The sequence below is a fragment of the Camellia sinensis genome, chromosome 6 (assembly GCF_055761805.1).
Source record: "Camellia sinensis isolate YWXY chromosome 6, ASM5576180v1, whole genome shotgun sequence".
NCBI lineage: Eukaryota > Viridiplantae > Streptophyta > Magnoliopsida > Ericales > Theaceae > Camellia > Camellia sinensis.
Window position 1 is genome coordinate 112,303,383 of NC_138966.1, and position 26,868 is coordinate 112,330,250.

The following is a 26,868-nucleotide window of genomic DNA, read 5'->3' on the forward strand; positions in this document are numbered from 1 at the left end:
CCAAAGGCACTTATGATATCTTACTATCTGATTATACACAGTAGAGAACTTGACTTGCATTGTTGGAGATAGTGAATTGTTCAATTGCTTAACTGTGTTCATGAATGAGAATTGTGTTTGAACTCAATTGATGTGTGCAATGGTTGTGTGGGAGTTGAGGCGTTGCTTGAATTTAGAGTCTTCATTGAATATGTATTTTGTGGTGAGAGACTAACATGGATGAATTTTGTGTGCAAATTCATTGCAAATCCTCACGAGATTATAACTTGGTTACTAGGAATAACCTTGTAGTTTAAAGACTTGTTACACATGGTAACTGTAGTTGTGAGTCCGACGAAGTGGCCTATGATAGTTTATTTTAGTTTTTTTTTTTACTTTGCTCAAGGACTTGCATTTGCTAAGTCTCAAGTCATTGTTACTTGACTTAATTATTCCACTTATATGTGTTTTTTTGTAGTTGAACTCTTATGGTGGGATAGTTCTTTAATGGCGTTTTTCAGAAGTTTGTGGAGCCTTGATGATAGAGTGGCAATTGGGTTACAAGAACAAGAAGGAAAATTAAGTTTCAACACTTTTCTGCCTGGGCGAGGGGAGCAGAAACAGAATTAGCTCTCAGCATTTTTCTGCCCGAGTGAGTCTGGCAACAATCTACTCACTACTTTTAGTTAATTTGGCATTTATTTTCCCTTTAAGACCTAATTAGGGGAGGACTATATAAGTCTCTTTTAAAGACTTAGAGAGGGTTCCACTTATTGAAGAAAACGGCTCGATGAGTGGCTAGGCATTCCCCTTAGGTTTAGATGAAAACCTAGCCAGGTTGCGTAGACTATTTTATTTAGTTTTGGGATTGGTTTGCTGGTAATTGTATAACTTTGACACTATTTTTATCGGAATGGATAATGCGACGAACGAGAAGAATATTTTGGATGGGTTTATATACTCCCTGTCAAATGAGCTATGTCTGAATTTTTATGTTTTTGGGGTTAAATACCATCATAAATAGTTTCAATCATTAAATACACCATGCAATAGGGTCATTTTTTTATATTTTTTTCATTTTTTGGAAACATAATTACCACATTTAAGTTTATGGCCTTTTGGGGATATAGAGAATGTAATGGTCCATTATAGACTAAATGCATGTGAGAAGCCCTCGTGCATTATATAGCTAGGTTCCCTTCTGATACATATTCCAACTCCTCTGATCTGTTCTCGACAGTCCTGATGGACTAGCGAGATTTGAACTCATGAAACTACCATTGATTCTCATAAACTAACCTACCTTATAGAGAGACTTGATACGAATGGTACTCTATGATTTTGTAAACAGCCAAATTATTAAATATATAGATATGCTGTGTACCTTGTAAGGGGAGGATAGATAACTCCTTGTTGGCCACATCCAGAATGTCATCCAAAGGCTCAAAATGAGTCCATCCTCACCTGGTGTTAAAAAATAGAGAAACAAACTTACCTCATCCTAACTCTGTTTCTTTCCCTTCTTCCCTTTCTCTCTCTACTCGATCGTACAAATTTATATGCAGAATGATATGATAGTTTGTGATCTTTTCATTTCAAATTAAATCATTTACCATTTTAGCTTGTGATTTCAAGAAATTCCACTAGATATTCTTGTTGAGTTATATATATAATATATATATGTAAAAAAATTCTCATACAATGTTCGTCCAATTTGACTTAGCTGGCTAGCAATCCCAGTTGGTGACAGAGAACAAGATAGCAAGCCCGAGCACCTTTGATTGCTTGTTCTCCACCAAGCATGGAACTTTAAAGATAACTACAGGTTGGTGGCTAGTTAAGGAAACTTCAGTTTTTAATCCCCTAAATTCTATTTTTAAGTTATTTATTTATTTTTAAATTAAATAACAAATGATATGTATTTAAAAGATATTCATAATTTAAAATATATGGATCAAATTTATTGTGAGTGCAACTCACACTACATTAAATAGTATATTAAATCTTTTTCTCAAATGTCGTTTGATTGAATTTTCAGAATCTATTTCTTAAAATCAAACATCCCAATGAAGATAGAAAAAGAAGAATTGTTTCAATCCAATTTGTACACATGGTTCTAAATAACCATTATACGTATCAGTATCAGTATCAGTGATACTTATATAAACCTGAGTTTGCAATATTTAAGGTTTTTCTGTTCTTTTTCATTTGTCACCTTATCATTCAAAATGCCTACCTATAGATACTGTCAACCATTTTGCTTTTTAGTTTTATTTTGTTAAAAAACAACTTAAGTCCAAGACCTAACATTTTCATAGTACTTCCCATAGCAATGTTTTAAACCAACTTTTCACTACAAAAACTTGCATTCACATCTACATTGAGTTCTCATCTCACCATTAGAGAGAGAGAGAGAGATATATGATTTCTTATACATCTCCCTTGTTGTAGTGATTGTGGTTCTAGTGGGCTTGCTGACTAATTTCTATCCGTTGCTATGTGATGCAGATCCAACTGATGGATTCACAAATATTCCATTAACAGAATCGAACTTCAAACTGCAGAAACCATATGACATACCACTTGAGCAGCGCTGCAGCTTCCAAAATGGAGTTCACCGCTTGTGGGTCTATGCCGATGACAAGCCATATGACCCCAGTAGTCCTACCCAGCCCCGCACCGAGATTCGCATACTAGTACTCTCTCTCCACTTAAATTTTGTTTATATATATATGGAAAATTCTATGGTATATTTAATTGTGTACTTATTTTCTATATTTCATTATGGGTAAATTACATGAATAATGGCCTGTATAATTTCAATTAATTCGATTTTGTTCATTAATATTTATTTTGTGTTAATATGATTCAATTGATAGCAAAAGGTTTTGTTTTTTTGTTGGACAAAATATAAATTTTATGTCATTTTGGTCCTCAATAATTAAATTGGGTCAATTTGGTCTTATATAATAGGAACTAGATTGACACAATTTAAACATTGGGGACAAAATTGAAGTACTTTTTTGTATTGGAAACCAAATTGATACAACTTAAAATTAGAGACTAAAATGACACAACTCATACTTTAGGAACCATACTAAAATCACACATGGCCTATTTTCAAGAATAAAATGGTAAATTCAGTGCCCAGCTCAGCGAGTTAGCTCACTCAACTAAAACCCAACTCCTCTCTTCTTCCCACGGCTAGCCACTCTCCCATCATTAGATCACCCCCAATCCTCCCTCTTAATTTATATTTCCTCCTAAGAAGTGAAAGCCAAAAGATTGAAATGGAATTCAAATCTAGGAGAAACCCAAATTCCTCTGCCCGCATGGCTTTAGGATTATGAGGATGGATGGCAGTGATTAATTCACCATTTTGCTCATACAAATATATCACGTGAGCCTTAATGCCTATTATCCTTAAATTGACACATTAAAAATTTAGGAAAAATCAAACTAATTGAAACTATAGGGTCTAAATCGATACAAGAAGCAAAGTATAGACGCTACTGACATAATTTTCCTTTCATTTATCTTTCCTTACTAATATTGTGCTGGAAATTTGTGTTAATGTATATAATATGATAGTGGTGTTAGTGGTAGATAGTGGTATGTATATAATATGATAGTGGTGTTGGTGGTAGATAGTGGCATGTATATAATATGATAGTGGTGTTGGTGGTAGATAGTGGCATGTATATAATATGATAGTGGTGTTGGTGGTAGATAGTGGCATGTATATAATATGTAAGTGGCATATAATGGGTTATAATGATGTTTGTAATATCTCCTATATAAGGAGTGTCATTTGGTCTTGTAAGATAAGAAGTTTTGAATATAACAGAAATATATTCCTTCTTCCTCATATTTTCGGAGTTCTTCTTCCTCATATTTTCTAAGTTGGTATCAGAGCAACAAAAAACACAGCAGCCCTAAAACCGTCATAGCCATGTCGGAAGTCACGTCCGAAACCACTTCAACCCCTGCCGCTGCCATTCCGGTGAAAACATCCAACTCTCACTCTGTCCAAATCACCACCATCCGCCTAAATGGTGATAATTTTCTCCGCTGGTCACAATCTGTCCGGATGTATATCCGTGGGCAAGGAAAGATCGGTTACATCACTGGTGACAAGAAGGCTCCTGCTGTTAATGATCCGCTGTTCGACAATTGGGACGCTGAAAACTCCATGGTTATGACATGGTTGGTCAATTCCATGGAGGAGGATATAAGCTCTAATTACATGTGCTATACTACTGCACAAGAATTGTGGGATAATGTTAGTCAGATGTATTCTGACCTAGGAAATCAATCTCAAGTTTTCGAATTAACTTTGAAGTTGGGAGAGATTCGTCAAGGAGATGATTCTGTCACCAAATATTTCAATTCGTTGAAAAGGTTGTGGCAGGATCTTGACATCTTCAATACATACGAATGGAAATCGGTTGACGACTGCAACCACCACAAGAAAACTGTGGAAGACAGCCGTATTTACAAGTTTCTTGCCGGCCTCAACATTGAGTTCGATGAAGTGCGAGGAAGAATTATTGGCAGACCTCCTCTCCCATCCATTGGCGAAGTATTTGCCGAAGTCAGAAGGGAAGAGAGCCGAAGGAGCGTCATGCTTAAGAAAAAAGGTACTGGTGAATCAATTGAAATTTCTGCTTTAATTAGCGATGCTGCGGCCAACAAGGCTGCAAATTACCAGCGCAGGTTTGATGATAAGCCACGGGTCTGGTGTGATTTTTGCAACAAGCCTCGCCATACACGCGAAACGTGTTGGAAGATCCATGGCAAACCTGTCAACTGGAAAAGCAGCAAACAAGGAGAGAAGAATCGTGGCTTTCCTATTGCTAATGAAGCCGATTCAGGTCCCTTCAACAAAGAGCAGATTGATCAACTCTTAAAACTGATAAAATCCAACTCCTCATCCGGTACTCCTAGTGTTTTGTTGGCACAAACAGGTAGAAATCCTAAAGCCTTCTCTTGCCTAAACTTCACTCCGTGGATCATAGATTTCGGTGCCTCCGATCACATGACTAGTTTTTCCCATTTATTTAGTACCTATTTCCCTTGTTCTGGTCATGACAAAATCAAAATAGCCGATGGTAGTTTTTCACCTATTGCAGGAAAAGGATTTATTAAACTAACTGAGAAAATTAATCTCAATGCTGTTCTTTACGTCCCCAACTTAGCCTGTAACCTTTTGTCTGTCAGTAAACTATCTAAGGATTTTAATTGTCGTGTTACATTTTTTGAATCCCATTGTGAATTTCAGGACCAGAACTCGGGGATGATGATTGGGCGTGCTAGGATGCTTGAAGGTCTTTACTACTTTGATGAAGTACCTATTAGTAATAAAAAAGCTCAGAGCTTTAATAGTACTAGTTCAATCTCTGTTCGAGAAAAAATAATGCTATGGCACTATAGGCTAGGACATCCTAGTTTTCTTTATCTGAAACATTTATTTCCAGAATTATTTAAAGGGATTGATTGTTCTTCTTTTCATTGTGAAAGTTGCATTTTTGCAAAATTTCATCGCTCTACTTATTTGCCAAAACCTTACCAGGCTTCCAAACCTTTTTATTTGATTCATAGTGATGTTTGGGGCCCTTCTAAAATCACTACTCTTTCTGGTAAAAGATGGTTTGTTACATTTATTGATGACCATACCCGCTTATGTTGGATTTATTTGATGAATAAAAAATCTGACGTGAAAAATTTTCACAAATTTTTACAATATGATTGAAAACCAATTTCAAACCAAAATTGGTATTTTACATTCTGATAATGGAATAGAATATTTCAATGAGCAGTTGGGTGAGTTTTTGAAAAAAAAGGGGATTTTTCATCAATCTACATGTCGGGATACCCCTCAACAAAATGGCATTGCAGAACGAAAAAATAAACATCTACTTGAAGTAGCACGTGCTATAATGTTTTACATGCATGTTCCTAAATATTTATGGGGTGAAGCAATTTTAACAGCCTCTTATTTGATAAACAGGATGCCTACAAAGGTGTTAACATACAAAACACCTTTTGATTGTCTCAAAACTTTTTTTCCTGACACGAGGTTGTTTTCTGATTTACCCGCCAAAGTTTTTGGATGTACTGCCTATGTTCATGTTCCCAGTCAATTTCGTTCAAAACTTGACCCCCGTGCTATAAAATGTGTTTTTTTGGGTTATTCCTCAAACAAAAAGGGGTATAAGTGTTTCGATCCTCAAACCAAGAAATTTCATGTGAGTATGGATGTGTCATTTGTGGAAACAAAATCCTATTTCCCCAACACTTCTCTTCAGGGGGAGACAAGTGGAGTAGAAGACCATTTTTGGGATATTTCTATCCCGCTCCCCAATGTCATTTATCCTACACAAAAACCACATCTGTCTGATAATGATCACTTAGGAAAACCAAGTTCTATGGTGCCTAGTCAAGAAGATTCTTGTTTAGGGAGAGAAGTACTACAAAATGATCTAAATCCCGAGCTTCAGGTTTATACTAGGAAGCGATTTCATCTGAGGAATAATGACCCGAATGTCCATCCTAATGACCCGAATGTCCACCCGAGTTCTGGCATCGAAATTTTAGGTAATCCTATTCCTTCTATTTCCGACCTTGATGTTCCTATAGCAATTAGGAAAGGTGTCCGAAATTGCATTAAACATCCTATTGCAAATACCTCTCCTATCAAAGACTGTCTAAAAACCATAGAGCTTTCACATCTAGGATTTCCAACTTGTTTGTTCCAAGGAATATACAGGAAGCATTGGATGATCCGAATTGGAAATTAGGAGTCATGGAGGAGATGAATGCTTTAAGGAGAAGTGGTACTTGGGAGATAGTTGATCTACCCAAAGACAAGAAAACAGTTGGGTGTAAATGGGTGTTTACGATAAAATGTAACGCAGATGGAAGCGTTGAGAGATACAAGGCGAGACTGGTGGCTAAAGGCTTCACTCAAACTTATGGGATCGACTATCAGGAGACGTTTGCTCTTGTTTCTAAAATAAATTCCATCAGAGTACTGTTATCTCTTACAGTAAATTCAGATTGGCCTCTACATCAACTTGACATTAAAAATGCATTTCTCAATGGTGATCTTGAAGAGGAGGTGTTTATGAGCCTACCGCCGAGATTTGAGCAGAGACTTGGAAGCGACAGAGTATGCAGATTGAACAAGTCATTATACGGACTCAAGCAATCACCAAGAGCGTGGTTTGAACACTTTGGGAAGGCAGTTATCAGTTGTGGCTTCTCGCAGAGTCAAGCAGATCACACAATATTTTATAAACATTCAAAAAACAATAAAATTGCAATTTTGATTGTTTATGTTGATGACATCATTTTAACTGGTAATGATGAAGCAGAGTTAGCAGCCCTCAAAGAGAAACTCGCAAACGAATTTCACATTAAGGATCTGGGAGCCCTCAAGTATTTCCTCGGAATGGAATTTGCAAGATCCAAGGAAGGTATATTCGTTAATCAGAGAAAATATGTTCTTGATCTCCTTGGAGAAACAGGTATGCTTGGTTGTAAGATGGTGGAGACTTCGATCGAGCCTAACTTGAAGTTACAAGCTGCTAAGGCTGAAGAAGTCAAAGAGAGGGAACAATATCAGCGACTTGTAGGGAAATTGATTTACTTGTCTCATACGCGGCCTGATATTGCCTTTGCAGTCAGCATGGTAAGTCAGTTCATGCACTCACCAGGGGCAGAGCACTTTGAGGCCGTTTATAAGATCTTAAGATATTTGAAAGGAACTCCAGGGAGAGGCTTACTGTTCAAGAAACATGGACATCTTCAAGTTGAAGTATACACAGATGCAGACTGGGCAGGAAGTGTTACAGACAGGAGATCAACATCCGGATACTGCTCCTTTGTAGGTGGGAACCTAGTTACATGGCGGAGTAAAAAACAGAATGTGGTAGCTAGAAGTAGTGCAGAAGCAGAGTTCAGAGCTGTTGCCCATGGAATCTGTGAAGTAATGTGGATTAAAAGAATTCTTGAAGAATTAAAGCTTTCTCACCCGACACCTATGAAGGTCTATTGTGACAACAAAGCAGCTATATCTATAGCTCATAATCCAGTTCTACATGATCGCACAAAACATATAGAAGTGGATAAACATTTCATCAAGGAGAAAATCAATGCTGGCATAATCTGTATGACCTACCTTCCAACAGGTGAACAATTAGCTGATGTGCTAACGAAGGGACTACACAAGAAGCAATTTGATAAGCTGACTAGCAAGCTGGCTATGGAAGATATCTTCAAACCAGCTTGAGGGGGAGTGCTGGAAATTTGTGTTAATGTATATAATATGATAGTGGTGTTAGTGGTAGATAGTGGTATGTATATAATATGATAGTGGTGTTGGTGGTAGATAGTGGCATGTATATAATATGATAGTGGTGTTGGTGGTAGATAGTGGCATGTATATAATATGATAGTGGTGTTGGTGGTAGATAGTGGCATGTATATAATATGTAAGTGGCATATAATGGGTTATAATGATGTTTGTAATATCTCCTATATAAGGAGTGTCATTTGGTCTTGTAAGATAAGAAGTTTTGAATATAACAGAAATATATTCCTTCTTCCTCATATTTTCGGAGTTCTTCTTCCTCATATTTTCTAAGTTATTGCATGCATGAATTTATGTTTCTCAATATTAAGTCTTGATCCCAATCTTATTGAGGGCATAGTAGTCACCCTATGTGTGACCATAGGAGCCCTTACCCATTAGAAAGCCGAACAAGAGGAGTCTAGAGGGGTTTGCAGACATTGGGGGTTTGCGAGGGATCTACAAGTGCTCCCTCAAAGAGGGCTGAGCCATAGTGGCAAAAGATCCATGGTGCAGCCAATGATCCCAAAGGCGCAACAATACTTTGAAGGATCTTTAATGGGGACATGAGGTACTATAGCCATGACTTAGTGACCACTGATCTGTATGATAAATGGTGCAGACTAAACATAATCCATAATGTGGAAAAAGGGAGTGTGAAAGTCTTCATCAAGGGCTCAAAAACAGTTTGGGGTGAAGGATAGAGGCCCCGGTGATTCGTTCTTTTAAGTGTGGAGTTTATGCTGCACCAACTAATGTAAGCTACTATATGAGTCAAGGTGGAAAGACATCAAAATATTCAAGAAGTGCAATTAAAAGCCTCGTGTAAGACAAATATACAAGTTTGCTTGTGGGATGATTGATAGAGCATTTATGAAAGGTTAGTTCATAGTCCTATATATGTCATGGGTGTACTTTTTTGATGGTAAACAATCAGTCTTTCATATATGCAAAGTTTTTTTTTCTGTTTTTTTTGGGCGAAATATTCACAATCATTAATTTATGTGAAAATTTTGATGTGCGAAAATCTCGAGACACGATCCAACAATGATGAGTATGTAAGACAAATAGGTAAAAGGATTTGGAGGCTAAGAATTGAGTATCCATTTCTCTACTATGGCATAAAAAACAAATAAAAATAAATTCTCTGCTATGGATTCTCTCTCTCCCTCCTTGTCGCTATGTTTGAAGACACAGATGCATTTATGCACAATAGGTTCTCTCGCCTACCCTGTCACTCCATATTACGTCTCTGTTATATAATGGATCTCTCTAACTTGATCATATGTAGAAAGGAGATTTAGAATAGTATGGGACAGGGATCCACATTTCTTTCTCCAAAACACAGTTTTTTCTTGATGAGATGATTAATACTTAAACAGGCTGTGATTTAGCGAAATTAAGAACACTGACATACCTATGGTCTACTTTGGTTGTGCCAACAAATGTATCCAGACAATTGGCAACCATAACAATTTGTAATGCCTAATTTTTCTTAAACATTTTGAAGTGTTTTAGTTTATGGGTCTAATGAAAACCTTATACGCAGTCACAGAACCCCTTGATTGTCCGATCATATACAATAATGAATGGCCTTGCTTGTGGCTAATAATCCCTTACATTTTACTTGCTTGTGATCTAATCTCTTATATTTTAATTTATGTAAAATTAGGCTCATTTTCACCTATAATTTGTTAGTTATATAGATAGAAAATTGTCATATCTTTTAATACATATTATCATATCTTTCACATTAAAATATATTTATTATTTCTATGTTTACATGCCATATGTATTAAATTTGTGTATTTTAGCCTAACTAAAAAGAAAATTAGAGTAATTAAGAAAAAAATATTTAACATATTGTATTTTTTTTCAAACCTAAGAAATGGTCAGTATAATTTATCGTGTTTACTTTTTTATACATTACATTCTGTAAATGTCATTAGACATTGACAACAGGAAATTGATGAATCATTAACATAAATATTTACAGTAGTGTTACGTCTACCGAATTTGGGCTCGTTTGAATTGTCTGAATTTGTGCATGCCAGTTGACACACAGTCATCTAGGAGGATACCGATCATCCGGGTGGATGCATGTTGACACACCGGTTGACAAAGGTGCCATTAGTCATTCGAGCGGTCGTTTGACTTATGTAATTCGAATAATTCAGGCAAGCCCAAATTCAGTGAATCAATCATTAACATAAATCTTTAACAATTTTCAATAACCCATCTAAAATTAACACCCAAAAGGGAATAGTCCTTCCTAGCTATGTACAGAATATTCTATGTGATCTATAGTAATTTAGAATACAATACGAACATTAGATTAGTTAGAGAAGAAAACACCCATGCAAATCCAAATTTCTTCTGAAAATTGTCAATATAGCAACCCCCCCCCTATAGGTACTTACGTCGCATATATTATATTTCTTCTGGAAATTATACCTGTAATTCTTATAATTTATCTATTATTTTATAATTTTAATTGTATCAATTTGAGACCCACTATTGGGTAATTCGGCTGGATAACCCCTAGATCTGCTTCCCTTGGGGCCCCTATTGGATTTAGGGCCCAGTGAATAATACTTATCAGGTCCACAAATCTAACATTTTTTATATTTGTGAGACTTGTATTTCATTTTGGTGTGCAAAGTTCATTGGAATGATCATTCCGTGAAAATATTCATTCCTATGTTTGATTAGACTAAAAAAATAATGACAAATACATAATAAATGAAATCATCTTTTACAATTTTAAAGGAATGATCATTTTATAGGAAAGTCTAAAGGAATCACTATTCCATTTCATTCTTGCTCATTTCAATAAACTTGTTTGGAAAGTGTTAGATTAGTATACTTTTGACTTTTTACGAAAAAACGTGAAATATGGGTTAAGTTTAAAATGATGTGGTAGAGAGGTGATGTGACCCAAATAAGATGATTGTGACTCAAATAGGATAATGTGCTAAAATAGCTTGTGCTATTTTAGCACATGCCAAACAAGCACTAAATAGAGTATCTGTGTTTGGTGTTTATGATGCTAGCATTACTGTGGCCTTGTTTGGGAAGTTGACTATTTTAGTTGGCTATTTGACTTTTTAGCTATTTTAGCGTGGCTAAAATAGTTGTGTTTGGAAAGTTGGTTGACTTTTTTTTTGCAATTGATTTGATAGTTGTGAGAAAAAAAAAAGTGAAATGATTATAGGTTGGATGTGACATTTTGTCTTATTAACTATTTTAACCTATTTTATCTTTTAATAAGCTATTTCAACGTAACCCTCCTCCCAAACACCCTGTATAAAATAAGAACACATGGATTGTTGCAGTCCACTAAAGTTGAGTAAAGTTGAGTGTAGTTGAGTTCCTGAGGTTGACTAGGGGTTCAATTGTAATGATTTATTAACTGGTGTTTTGGGAAGATAGTTAAAAACTAGTTTTTTGACTTTTTTGAAAACCATATGTAAAAAAATGTGAAAAGTGATGTGACCCAAAATGAGTTAAAAGTTGGCTTTTGGTTTTTAACCCTCTTCCCAAATGGGGCCTAAATTGTTTATCATATATAAGTCTATCACAAACACCATATAATGTATATGGATATATGCAGAATAATGGATATCAGGACCTCCTTAAGAATTTTACATGAATTGCAACAAAAATGGCAATGTGATCGTGTTAGTACAAAAATGTTTATACTTCATTTATAATGTATGTGGATGTGTTGTTGTTAGTACAAAAACGTCTTGGTATTTCTGCACTTTTATCTTATTCCTCTAATTTTTATGTAGGGTAAGACGGGCTGTCTTTGTATCATATAATTTTTTATTTTATTTTATCATTATGAAAATAGCAGCAGTCGTGGATGTAACTATTGTTTTGGGACAAACAACGTAAATCATTGTATTTCTATGTGCTTGTATGGTTTCTATTTTTTTATTTTTTATTTTTTATTTTCTATTCGTGTTTTTTATTTCACCTATCCAGATTAGGTGTATCAATTCCTGACAAAATGTGGTATACAGGAAATATGTTGGACTCAAATTCGAAATTCTTGAACATACTAGCAAAATCATACCAAAATCCATTGAATTTTAAAAAAATAAATATGAACTATTAATTTAATTTGTGACTAATCAAACATCACTAAATTCATTACAAAAAACAAATATGGTAAATTACACTTTGCACCCCTACACTTTGCACCAAATCTGACTTTGGTCTCTACACATGAAATCGTGACAGTCAACCCCCTGCACTTTTGGTGAAATCCCACTTTGATCTTTACACATAAAATCATGACAGTCAACCCCCTACACTTCTGGTCAAGTGTCAATTTGCCCCTTCTATTACTCCATTATTAAAGTTTTTAACAGAATCCAATTATGTAATAAATATGTGACTATGAAATGAGGGCAAGAGAGGAAAATCATTCTCATTTCCCACCAATATATACTTTGTCCCACGTGATAAGCATGTGAAAGTTATATAATATAATATGTGTATGATTGTGTAACAAAAGGGAGACATTGACGCTTGATTAGAAGTGCAAGGAATTAATTGTCACGATTTCATAAGTGCAGGGAGTTAATTGTCACGATTTTATATGTAAGGATCAAAGTGGGATTTGGCCAGAAGTGTGGGGATTTTTTTTTTTGGGGTGAATGAAGTGTAAGGGGTTAACTATCACGACTTCATATGTACGGACTAAAGTGAGATTTGGTGTAAAGTGCAAGGATGCACAGTGTAATTTAGGGCTGTACAAAATACCGCCCAATCTGCTAAAACCGCACTAATTCACATCAATCCGCACCACTCTATCCGTTAACTGCGGTTTAAACTTTAAAATTTATAATTCGTCTTTGAAACTGCTCTGCTCTACTATAGTTAATACATATATATTTTTTAACCTTTAATGAAATATTAAAGTAAAAATGAGTGTGTAAGAGATTTAATATGTGAAATTTATTACAAATTAGTTGTTACATATATGAAAAATATTATGTAAAATTAGTTTGTGTTATATATATGAAAAATATTATGCAAATTAGTGTTATATATTATGCAAATGCTTGATAATTGGTTAGAATATTCTTCAATCCGCCAATTCATCCAAAACCGCTCAAACCGCAATTTGTCAATCTACCAATCTACTAATCCACCATTTGGTTTATAATTTTACTCTCAAACCGCCCAAACCGCGCTGTGCACACCCCTAGTGTAATTTACCTAAACAAATAATATGAATCATAATCAAATATCTCTGAGTTGTAACTCAACAGTACTAAGTTCATAACCTATTTTGGTTAAATAATATGAATTATAAACAAATATCACTATGAGTTGTTTTTGTAACCTATTTTGGTTTAACATTTAAGTAGTCTTAAAATTGCAAATGGGATATAAAAAAATACCACAAAAGATAAAATTAAACGAGTACTGCTGGATATTGAGTAAAGTTCAAACCATGATCACGAGTAAATCTTAGATATCTAAGAACTCGAATGATCGCTTTCCAATGGTCTTCTCCAGGGTTACTAGTGTACCTACTCAATGTACTGATAGCATAAGCTATATCAGGACGAGTACAATTCATTAGGTACATTAGGCTTCCAATGATTTGGGAGTATTTTAACTGAGACACTGCATCACCTTTATTTTTCGATAAATAAAGACTGACGTCTACAGGTGTTCTAGCTAAATTCAAATCATCCTTGATAAATTTATCAAGAATTTTCTCAATATAATGAGATTGAGATAATGCATATCCGTCAGATGTTTTAGTAATTTTCATTCCTAATATAACATCTGCGACCCCCATATCTTTCATATCAAATCTCTTGTTAAGCATCTGCTTAGTTGATTTGATCATGTTTTGACTGCTTCCAATGATAAGCATGTCATCCACATAAAGACAAACTATGACATATCCTTGGTCAGTGTTTTTAACATAGACACATTTGTCACATTCGTTTATCTTAAACCCATTAGTAAGCATTGCATGATCAAATTTTTCATGCCATTGCTTAGGTGCTTGTTTTAATCCATAAAGGGATTTTACAAGTCGACAAACTTTCTTTTCTTGCCCTGATACTACAAACCCTTCGGGTTGTTCCATATAGATCTCTTCATTTAGATCACCGTTTAAGAAAGTTGTCTTAACATCCATTTGATGTATTTCTAAATTAAACAATGCTGCTATAGAAATAAGCATGCGAATGGATGTTATTCTTGTCACAGGGGAATATGTGTCAAAATAGTCCAGACCTTCCTTTTGTCTGTAACCTTTAACAACAAGTCTTGCTTTATACTTATCAATTGAACCATCTGCTTTCATTTTTCTCTTGAATATCCATTTATATCCAAGAGGTTTAGAACCTGGTGGAAGATCCACCAATTCCCAAGTATGATTTTGCATAATGGATTCAATTTCATTATTAACAGCCTCTTTCCACAAAGGTGCTTCAGGACCTGTCACTGCTGCCTTAAAGCTTTGAGGTTCATTTTCTAACAAGTATGTCAGAAAATTTGGACTAAAGGATTTTGATGTTCTTGCTCTCTTACTTCGTCTAGGTTCATCATTAGTTAAATCCTGTTGGTCAAGACTATTACTAGTCTCTTGTGTTTGATTGTCATTAGTCTCTTGACTTTGTGTACAATCATAAGTTCTTTTCTGTGAACTTAATTCCTGTCCTTTCTTGTAAGGAAAGACATGTTCAAAAAACACAGCATTCCTTGACTCTATAATAGTGTTCACATTTATATCAGGTATATCTGATTTATAAGTCAGAAACCGATATGCACTACTATTCTGAGCAAAACCAATAAACACACAATCTACTGTTTTTGGTCCAATCTTAGTCTTTTTAGGAACAGGTACTTCAACTTTTGCCAAACACCCCCACACTTTTAAGTATTTGTAGGAAGGTGGTCGACCTTTCCACAATTCATAAGGAATGCTTTTGGTTTTCTTGTGGGGTATTCTATTAAGAACATAATTAGCAGACAATATTGCTTCCCCCCACAAGTTCTGTGGTAAGCCTGAACTTAGTAACATGGCATTCATCATTTCTTTTAGGGTTCTATTCTTCCTTTCAGCAATTCCATTTTGCTGTGGAGAATAAGGGGCTGTAGTTTGGTGAATAATGCCATGTTGTGCACAAAAATCATTTAATGGTGCATCATATTCACCACCCCTATCACTTCTAACCATTTTAATGGTTTTACCAAGTTGATTTTCAACTTCTGTTTTGTAGAGTTTAAACATTTCTAAGGCTTCATCTTTACTTCTAAGTAAATAAACATAACAATACATTATGGTACACACTCCTCAAATGGTATGTACAATATGCACTTTATAATTAAAGAATAAAATAGCATAATTTCATACTTTCTCAGTTATAACAAAAAAAACTATCATAATTAAACATAACAAGAGCCAGAACTAAAAAACTCATGAATCATAATTAAAATAATGTCGTAACTAAATAAGAAAACTAATTATAACTAAAAAAGAAAATGACATAATTAGAAATGTATACAGTACTTCCCTTTCAAGGGTGTGTGTATTACAATTTCCCTTAAATGTATGGTACATACTCAAAAAGTGTGTGTGGGTCTCAATTCTCCAAAACTCCTACACCTTGCTCGGAGGTCAGTAATTCGAATCTCCACACCTCTATGTGAGTCCTATTTCTCGTGTATTAATTGGGTTTTCTCTCCTACTTTGAGAGTTTCTTTGTAAAAGTTTGTATTGTATTTGATCTTCATTACTATGATTGTAATTTAATCGGGACTTTCTCTCCTATTTCGAGAGTTTCTTTGTAAAAATATGAGGTTTTCTCTCCTATTTTAGGATTTTCTTTGCAAGAATTTATATTGTATTTAATCTCTATTACCATAATTGTAATTCATTGAATTTTATTGCAAATTTATAATAGCTTATATAAATTAAATCTTTTAAAAAATAATAATAATAAGTGTGGTTGTGTGTAGAATATAATTGTTTAATTTTGAATAATCAAAGTCCAGCCTATTGGATTGAAAAGTAAAAGTCAAGTCTATTGGGGCGCAGCATAAACATTTGGTTATGATTTTCTTGCCCTCTTTGCACGACTGCATGCCGTGAACGTAGGTGAAGTACTTTGAGTCGAGCAGTACTTTTACAATAGATTCTGTCATCTCATATGTATAATTAAAATTATTTTATTTTTCTTCTATAATTTTTTTTTAATTTTTTTTAATTTTATAAGTCTAGCTTTTCTTTAGCTCAATTCTTGAATTGAAGGATATTGTTCGAGTTTGTAAGACTCACTACATGTATCGCTTTATTATATGAACTGTTTATTTTGAAGGAATTTTCATGTATATTATCTACACAAAAAACTAAGTTGATTCGATAATCATTATTTGTTCAATTTATTGTGTTTGTCGCCAAAATGTATTTTCAAAAACATATTTATCGTCTATTTTTTTTAAACCAATGAGATAAATTGAATATGTTACGATTATCAAATTAATCTAATTTTTTTGTATGGATGATAAACACGAAAAACTCCATAAAATAAATGATTTGGATAATTGAAAAACGGGAATGTATGGTGAGCTCCACAAGCCTATATAGTACACTCCGTTGGATTAGAGAAAAGTCCAACCCTATTATTCACATAAACAAATAGATTGATTCAATAATTGTAATTTATTCAATTTCTCAAATTCATCTCAAAAATATATTGATAACAAGTGTATTTTTTAAAAGCGATCATTTTTTCAATAATCACTTGATCGAAGACTCTGTTATTGTGGAAAACAAAGTTTCATTATCTCAATTTTTGCAAAACCTAGTTTATCTCCTTAACCGTTCACAATTTACGTTTTGTATTAGCTGAATACAATCAAAATTTGATGTAAATTTTAGGATGAAATTTGTATAGATGGGAAATTTGGATGATTTTTCTCTTTTGCCATCATTTTATAGTCATATATTTGTCACATTATTGACTTCTGTTAAAAACTTATATGAGAGAGTAACAAAAGGTAGACCTTGACACTTGATTAGAAGTGTAAGGAATTAATTGTCATGATTTCATAAGTGCAGGGAGTCAACTGTCACGATTTGATATGTAAGGACCAAAGTAGGATTTGACCAAAAGTGTAGGGGGTTAACTATCACGATTTCATATGTAGGGACTAAAGTGAGATTTGGTGTAAAGTACAGAGATGCATTGTGTAATTTGGGACTGTACAAAATACCGCATAATTCCCTAAAACCGCACCGATTCACATCAATCCGCACCACTCCATTCGTTAACCGCGGTTTAAACTTTAAAATTTCTAATCCGCATTCGAAACCGCTCTATTCCGCTATAGTTAATACATATCTATTTTTTAACCTATAATGAATTATCAAAGTAAAAATAAGTGTAAAAGAGATTTAATATGTGAAATTTATTACAAATCAATAGTTATATATATGAAAAATATTATGTAAAATTAGTTTGTGTTATATATATGAAAAATATTATGCAAATTAGTGTTATATATTATGCAAATGCTTGATAACTGGTTAGAATATTCTTCAATCCGCTAATCCGCCAATCTACTAATCCACCAATTGGTTTATAATTTTACTTTCAAATAGCCTGAACCGTACTGTGCACACCACTAGTGTAATTTACCCAAACAAATAATATCGATCATAAACAAATATCTCTAAGTTGTAACTCAACAGTACTAAGTTCATAACCTATCTTGGTTAAATAATATGAATCATAAACAAATATCACTATGAGTTGTTTTTGTAACCTATTTTGGTTTAACATTTAAGTAGTCTTGTAATCACTTAAAATTGCAAATGGGATATAACAAAATACCACAAAAGATAAAATTAAATGTAGGAAAACATTATGGTACACACTCCTCAAATGGTATGTACAATATGCACTATATAATTAAAGAATAAAATAGCACAATTTCATACTTTCTCAGTTATAACAAAAAAAACTATCATAATTAAACATAACAAGAGCCAGAACTAAAAAACTCATGAATCATAATTAAATAATATCGTAACTAAATAAGAAAACTAATTATAACTAAAAAAGAAAATGACATAATTAGAAATGTATACGGTACTTCCCTTTCAAGGGTGTGTATATTACAATTTCCCTTAAATGTATGGTACAGACTCAAAAAGTGTGTGTGGGTCTCAATTCTCCAAAACTCCTACACCTTGCTCGGAGGTCAGTAATTCGAATCTCCACACTTCTATGTGAGTCTTATTTCTCATGTATTAATTGGGTTTTCTCTCCTACTTTGAGAGTTTCTTTGTAAAGGTTTGTATTGTATTTGATCTTCATTACTATGATTGTAATTTAATCGGGACTTTCTCTCCTATATTTTGAGAGTTTCTGTGTAAAAAAATGAGGTTTTCCCTCCTATTTTAGGATTTTCTTTGTAAAAATTTATATTGTATTTAATCTCTATTACTATAATTGCAATTCATTGAATTTTATTGTAAATTTATAATAGCTTATATCAATTAAATCTTAAAGGAAAAAATGATAATAAGTGTGGTTGTGTGTAGCATATAATTGTCTAATTTTGAATAATCAAAGTCCAGCCTATTGGATTGAAAAGTAAAAGTCAAGTCAAGTCTATTGGGGGGCAGCATAAACATTTGGTTATGATTTTCTTGCCCTCTTTCCACGACTACATGCCGTGAACGTAGGTGAAGTAATTTGAGTCGAGCAGTACTTCTACAATAGATTCTGTCATCTCATATGTATAATTAAAATTATTTTATTTTTCTTCTATAAAAAAAAAAAAATATTTTTTTGTAAGTCTAGCTTCTCTTTAGCTCAGTTCTTGAATTGAAGGATATTGTTCGAGTTTGTAAGACTCACTACAGGTATCATTTTATGATATGAACGGTTTATTTTGTAGGAATTTTCATGTATATTATCTACACAAAAAAATAAGTTGATTCGATAATCATTATTTGTTCAATTTATTGTGTTTGTCGCCAAAGTGTATTTTCAAAAACATACTTATCGTCTATTTTTTTTTTAAACCAATGAGATAAATTGAATATATTATGATTATCAAATTAATCTAATTTTTTTGTATGAATGATATACAGGAAAGACTCAATAAAATAAATGATTTGGATAATTGGAAAATGGGATGTATGGTGAGCTCCACAAGCCTAAATAGTACACTCCTTTGGATTAGAGAAAAGTCCAACCCTATTATTCACATAAAAAAAGAGATCGATTTAATAATTGTAATTTATTCAATTTCTCAAATTCATCTGAAAAAAATATTGATAACAAGTGTATTTTTTTAAAAAAGATCATTTTTTTTATGGTAATAAACGCTATAAACTGAACGTGTTACGATTATTGGATCGATTAAATTTTTTGTGTGAATGATATACATGACGCACTCTCCAAAATGAATGATTCTAATTATCGAAATGAGATCTATCCAGATATTATGTTTAAATTTGTTGTCGTATAAGTTAAAGAAGGGGGATTGTAGGCTAATTAAAATAAAGGAAATTTTACAATACACAGTGTATGTATCAATTATGACATTTATAGTCTATTGTTATGACTTATTATGGTATTTGTTATGACTTGATTATAATTATGATTCTGTTATGACTTATAGTGATATTAATTATAACCTTTCGTAATTATTAGTTTGATTATAATCCAAAAAGTCGTTAATTATACTTTATGTAGTGTTTGTTTATGAGTTTTTTTTAGTTATGGCAAACAAAAAAATAATGGTGATAATCAAAATTACAAATGTCATAAGTTGTATACAGGTGTTTATCGGCATCTATAGTTAAGTCTTGATATTATACAATGGGGGGTGTTTGGTGCAGATTAAGTAGGTGTATGGAATTTTCTTTTTTGATATTTTTTTCCTTGACTTATTTTTTATGATAAGTTATAAATATTTTTTGAGATTTTTAAAAAATATATATTACCTTATGTGATTTTGAAAATTACAAATACTTTTAGTCAGAATTTGTCATTTAACAGAATTAATATAAAAAGAGAAATTTTTAACTACCCTCCTATATAACAATAAAATTATTAAAAATATTAATTCAATTATATTTCTAACATTATTAAAAATTGTTTATGACTTAATGATTTATTAACAAAATGAGTCATTTATTATGCAATTAAAATTTAAAGACAATATAATTTTCAAAAGAGTAGTGCTACATCCCTTAATATATGATATCTATTTTGACTTTTAATGAGATGGGAGAGAGAGAGAATAGAAAGAGATAGAGAGAGGAAGGATGAGGAGTGAGAAGTGGGGTCCATTTCACATTATTAGAGGTGGATTAGGGGTACTCAATTAGAGCTCTCAAACATTTTTCTTTTCGAAATTACAATTAATATTTTAAACAAATCTCAATAAGGAACAACTTCTCTCTAATTGGACTGGAGCGTGTTGTTGGACTTCTATGGTTCCATTACGGAGCCTACATCAATGATTCGAACCGTTCAATATATAGGGTTCGTCGAGTACTTTATCTTTATAAAAAATCACGTTAATCAAATATTAATAATCATTTGATTAGATCACATTTGTGTTTATAATTTATTTTTAAAATCATAGTTACCATTAATATGAATATGATTTGATCAAATAGTTATTGATATCTTATCAACAAAATTTTTTGTAGAAATAAAATACTCGGTGAGGTTCATACATTGAGAGGTTTAAATTATCGATTTAGACTCCGTAATAAACTTACAAAATCTAACAATACGTTCCAATCCGATTTCAAACCAGAGATGCGTGTGCCATCTCAATATATTTATAATTTGCTTTAAATATTAAAATGCACGAACTTTGCATCTGTGATTTATGGTCCACCGAGAACAGAACAAGATGATAGGAGTGGCCACCCAAAGTCAAGTCAAGTCAACCTATAATAATAAAAGTAATATTATGGATTCAATTATAGAACTCAAAAATTATTCAAAATTTTATATTAATGGTTTCTATTCATTTCATGTACAGATCTCACATTGCATAAATCCAATCTTCACCACGTATCCCTCTATTCAAAAAAATCTTGATAGACATGTCATGGTTCATAACATTTTTGTAATAAGAATAATAAAAGTAAATTACTAAAAAGATGTAAGTAAATTATGTATCATTGTGTTGTTTAAATTATTAACAGAATGATTATGATAAATGATAAAGTTATGTTTTACTTCTCTTTTTTTTTTTTTTTACCATTAGTGTTTAGGATTCAAAGTTACACTTAAAAAATAAAAATAAAAAAGTTGAGGTTTTAAAGTGACAAAAAATAAAATATTAGAGTCCAAAATAACTTGAAATTCATATTTTAGAAACTACAGATATATTTCATTATCATTTTGTTGATTTAGATGATTTGTTTAAAATTGAATCAATTCAATTCGACTCAAAGTGAATATTTGAATGATAATATCAAAAATTTTAAAAATCAAAGTAACACGAAAAAGTATATTTATGGAAATGTAATTCATCCTAATTTATAATAATATGGTGAGAGCCGCAAATGAAACTATTGGATGCTTATGTTGTCTAATTTGTTACAGAAGTGATGGTCCAAAGATATCTCTTTCATAAGCATCGATCTGGCATGATCTTACAGGTCATCAATTTCCCAAAATTGAATACTTCCTAGTGGAGCATCCAAACCAAAACTATCGAAAGAAATACCTCTCCAGGTTTGATAAAAAAAAAAAAAAAATTTCAAGTTGTATTATTTATCTATAAATACCTCTCCATGCTCTTGCAGCTCTTCATCCCTCCATCCTATTACTGTCTTTCATAGCTTTCTATTCTATTAATAACAAACAAGCCTACAATGACATTCTTCCCCAATACACTTCCCAACCACTTTCTTTCTTTCCCACCCCTTTTACTCTGCCTCATCATCCTTGCATTGCCCATTTTTTTTGATTATGCTGCTTTTGCTTCTTCCTTAACTGGAAAACAAGCAACTGAACCCACGGCTCTCTTCATGTGGAAAGCTAGCCTTCACAACCAAACTCAAACTCTCCTGTCCTTCTGGGTTGGAACCAACCATTGCACTTGGCTTGGAATTCGTTGCAACAAGGCCGATAGAGTTGCCCATATAGACCTTCACGGTTACGGTTTGAAAGGTACTCTTTCTAATCTTAATTTCTCATCCTTTCTATATCTCCTCACCCTTTATCTTTTTAACAACTCACTTTATGGGACCATCCCTCCCCATATTGGTAGCCTTTGGAGACTCACCTCCATTGGCTTGCCTTTCAACAATCTCTCTGGAACAATTCCGACCGAAATAGGATTGCTCAGCTCTCTCAATGAGCTCAGCTTGTCTACTAACAATCTCATGGGTTCAATCCCTTCTTCAATTGGAAACTTGGGCAACTTAACCATTTTGTACCTTTATGACAACCAACTTTCCGGATCAATCCCTCAAGAAATTGGGATGCTGAGGTCTCTCGTTGAGCTCGATCTCTCAATGAACAATCTCACAGGTTCAATCCCTGCATCTATAGGGAACTTGGGCCACTTGACCACTCTGTACCTTTATGACAACCGACTTTCTGGATCAATCCCTCAAGAAGTTGGGATGCTGAGGTCTCTCGTTGAACTCGCACTCTTAATGAACAATCTCACTGGTTCAATCCCTGCATCTATAGGGAACTTGGGCAACTTGACTGCTCTGTACCTTCAAGTCAACCAACTTTCCGGATTAATCCCTCAAGAAGTTGGGATGCTAAGGTTGCTCGTTCATATCGAACTCTCAATGAATAACCTCACGGGTTCAATCCCTGCATCTATAGGAAACTTATTGCTGGTTAATTTTATAGCAAATGATAATAATCTAATAGGTCCTATCCCAAAAAGCTTGAGAAATTGCTCTAGCTTATATAGAGTTAGGCTTGACAGAAACCAGCTTTCGGGAAATATATCAGAAGATTTTGGCATATACCCAAGCTTGGATTACATTGATTTGAGTCATAACAATTTTTATGGCGAGCTATCTAAAAACTGAGGAAAATGCCACAATTTAACTAGTCTCAAAATGTCTAACAATAAAATTTCTGGTGAGATACCATATGAAATAATGGATTCAACTCAGCTACACCTCCTTGACCTCTCGTCAAATGACCTAGTTGGAGAAATCCCAATGAAATTGAAAAAGATGGTTTCATTGTTCAGCCTTAAGCAAAATAATAACCATATATCAGGAAACATTCCTCCAGAATTTGGTAAGTTGTCCAATCTAGAGATCCTTGACTTGGCAGCAAATGATCTAAGTGGCTCAATCCCTGGAGCACTAGGGGAGTGCATGAAACTTTAGAACTTGAATTTAAGCAATAATAGATTTGGTGAAAGCATTCTTACTGAAATAGGTCGTATCCATAACCTTCAAATTCTTGATCTTGGTCATAATTTGCTAATAGGTAAGATACCACAGCAGATTGGAGAATTGCAAAGGTTAGAAACATTGAATCTCTCCCACAATGAACTCTCTGGTTTCATTCCATCATCTTTTGATAATATGTTAAGTTTGACATCGGTAGATGTATCTTTCAATCAGTTGGATGGTGCTATTCCTAACATCAGAGCCTTCCAAGAGGCTCCATTTGATGCACTCAGAGGTAATAAAGGTTTATGTGGTAATGCCACTGGTTTGAAAACTTGTCCAGCAAAAATGAACAATGGGGTAGCTAAGAAAAAGAGTAACAAACTTGTGTTACTAATTGTTCTTCTTTTAGGATTTCTATTTCTTTCATTAATGGTTGTCGGAATAGTACTCTTATTTTTTTGTGAAAAATATAGGAACACGAAAAATGAGCCAAGACGAGTAAATAACGAAAATTTGTTTGCAATTTGGAGCCATGATGGAAAAATGGTGTATGAAAGCATCATTGAAGCGATTGAAAACTTTAGTACCAAAAATTGTGTTGGAAAGGGAGGATGCGGTATTGTTTACCGAGCTGATCTCACAAGTGGTCAGGTAGTTGCTGTGAAGAAACTTCATGTATCACCCGATGGTGACTTGGCTAATCTGAAAGGCTTTATGAGTGAGATCTGTGCATTAACAAAGATTCGCCATCACAATATTGTAAGACTTTATGGCTATTGTTCACACCGAAGGCACTCGTTTTTGGTTTATGAGTTCTTGGAAGGGGGAAGCTTGGGAAAGATATTGAGCACGGAGGATCATGTATCATACTTTGATTGGATTAAGAGAGTGAATGTCGTCAAAGATGTGGCAAATGCTTTGTCTTATATGCACCACGACTGTTCTCCAACAATCATCCATCGAGACATATCAAGAAAGAATGTTTTGCTTGATTTAGAGTCCGTGGCTTACATATCCGATTTCGGCACAGCTAGATTTTTGAAGCCTGACTCATCCAATTGGACTTCATTTGCTGGGACCTTTGGTTATGCTGCTCCTGGTATATATTTTTCCATTGCAATGATTTATTTCCGATTAAATTACCCATGTAGTATTTGTTCATTTTAACTAACTAATGATGACAAATTGCTAGATTTAAGCTTGTTATTCCATTTGTTTCTAATATGCATACCCTTAAATTCTCATGTATGATGAAAAGCCATTTTAGATGAAAAATATGCACTGAAGTAAGTAAATAGAGTTGCAGATGTGTTACCTAATTGGGGTTGTGATAATAATTCTTATTTCTCTACTTTTTAAGAGCCTTGTAGATTGGTTAAGCCTGCTGTGGCTTTAGACAGGTTCGGTGCTTTGTGTATATATATATTCAAGTTTGTTAGTGTTGATTCTTTTTTGGACCAAATTACACTGTATCCCTATACTTTACACCATTTATTGCTTTGCCCCTTGACTTTTAAATTATTTCAGTCAGCCTCTAGACTTCAAGTCCGGTTTCAATTGGGCCTAAGCATATAACATTTTATTAAAATGAGATTTTGGTAAAAATACAAGTTTTTTTTGGGTAAGTAAAAATACAAGTTGATAAGGAATAAAGTGAGATTTTGATAAAAGTGCAGGGGTGCTAATTGTAATTAATTCTATCAAATGACTATTCTTTGTTAGTTTTTGAAAAAAGGTTATACAAATGGGCCCAATTCTAATTTGACTCGAAGTCTGGAGGGTTGACTAAAACAATTAAAAGGTCAGAAGGTAAGGTGAGATTAAATGTAAAGTATAAGGATGTAATGTGTAATTTACCCATTTTTTTGCATGAATATTTTTTTTCTTCTATTTCTTGAGAGATAAGGCTCATTACCCCTCTCGATTTTAGATTATTAATAAATTTCTCCTTATGTCGTCAAGGTTTACCAAAAAGTAAAAAATAAAAACTCTTTTTTGCAAGACATGGAATATTTTCTCTTTGTTTAACATTCATTTAAGAAAATGATTATTTTAGCAGGATTCTATGTGTTTCCTTTATTTTGGTATTTATGGTTATAGTTGAGACTTTGGCCCCTCTAATGACCTACCACTTGTGCAGGGATGGGTCGACGGGGTTGGCAGGGCGACTGCCACCCCAAAATTTTGAAATAACTCCTTAAATATAGTGGTATTAGTTATCAATATTTATAAATTATATACGCTCACCCCTCCAAGATTTTATTGATTTTCTTTAAGTCGATTTGCAGTGTTATGTTTCAATCGTTACTCTTCTGACTTTAGGTTTCCTTTCTCTCTTTGCCTCTTGTTCTTCTTGTTTGTTTCGGTTCTCCTCTTCTCTTCTTGTTCTTCTCTTTCCTCAATTTTTTCCTATCTTTATTGTTATTTAAATTCTGCCTAGAATTCAATTTCCATTTTCACTTTTTGTTCCTCTTCTCCATCTATATTTTAAAACAACTTATACTTTCAATTCTTCCTCCTTTTCTTATTTCTGTATTTAAATTCTGTCTTTCTTTATTCTTCTTCTTCTTCTTCTTCGACTTAATTACATTCGATGGAAGTCGTACTTGCCAACAAAGAGATCACATTACCATTGAGCATTTTCGAGTTGACATTTTACAATTACATGCGATACTCAATAACAAGAATTAGAAAAACTGATCTAAAAAAAAAATGATTGATTTTTTCAAAATTAAAGATATTTGCAAGCTTGCAAGTAAATTTAATTTACATTTCAAATTCCAGTTAAAAAATTAGACATTCCGAATTTCAAAAATTATTAATAATATTTCAGTTGTGCCAAAGTGTTTGTAAAGCAAGAAAGCCTATAATTTATCCTCTTGTCAATAGACTGAATCGTCATCTTTTAACTTTACCTACGTCTACAGTGACTACAAAATGCACATTTTTGTTAGGGAAAATTATCCAAACTAAGCAACACATGTAGTATTTTTTTCTCCTTGATTATAAGTTTGCCCCCTATGATTAAAATCATGCATCCATCCTTGCACTTGTGAACAGTCCTTCAAAAGTCACTATATATAGTTCTTTGCTTCAAAAACTTATATTTCTACTGTTAACATTGGGCAGTGAGCAAACT

The 26,868-nt window shown here is 33.4% G+C and overlaps 1 protein-coding gene across 1 annotated transcript in view; it reads left to right on the top strand.

Moving 5' to 3' along the window:
• Positions 1-892: 892 nt before the first annotated feature.
• The window catches only part of LOC145793502 (citrate-binding protein-like), a 134,275-nt gene continuing 108,299 nt past the window's right edge, over positions 893-26,868 (top strand). Inside the window, exons 1-2 of the mRNA XM_082876344.1 lie at positions 893-959; positions 2,488-2,675. Coding sequence (XP_082732470.1) covers positions 893-959; positions 2,488-2,675 — 255 coding nt within the window. The remainder of the gene's footprint in view (positions 960-2,487; positions 2,676-26,868) is intronic.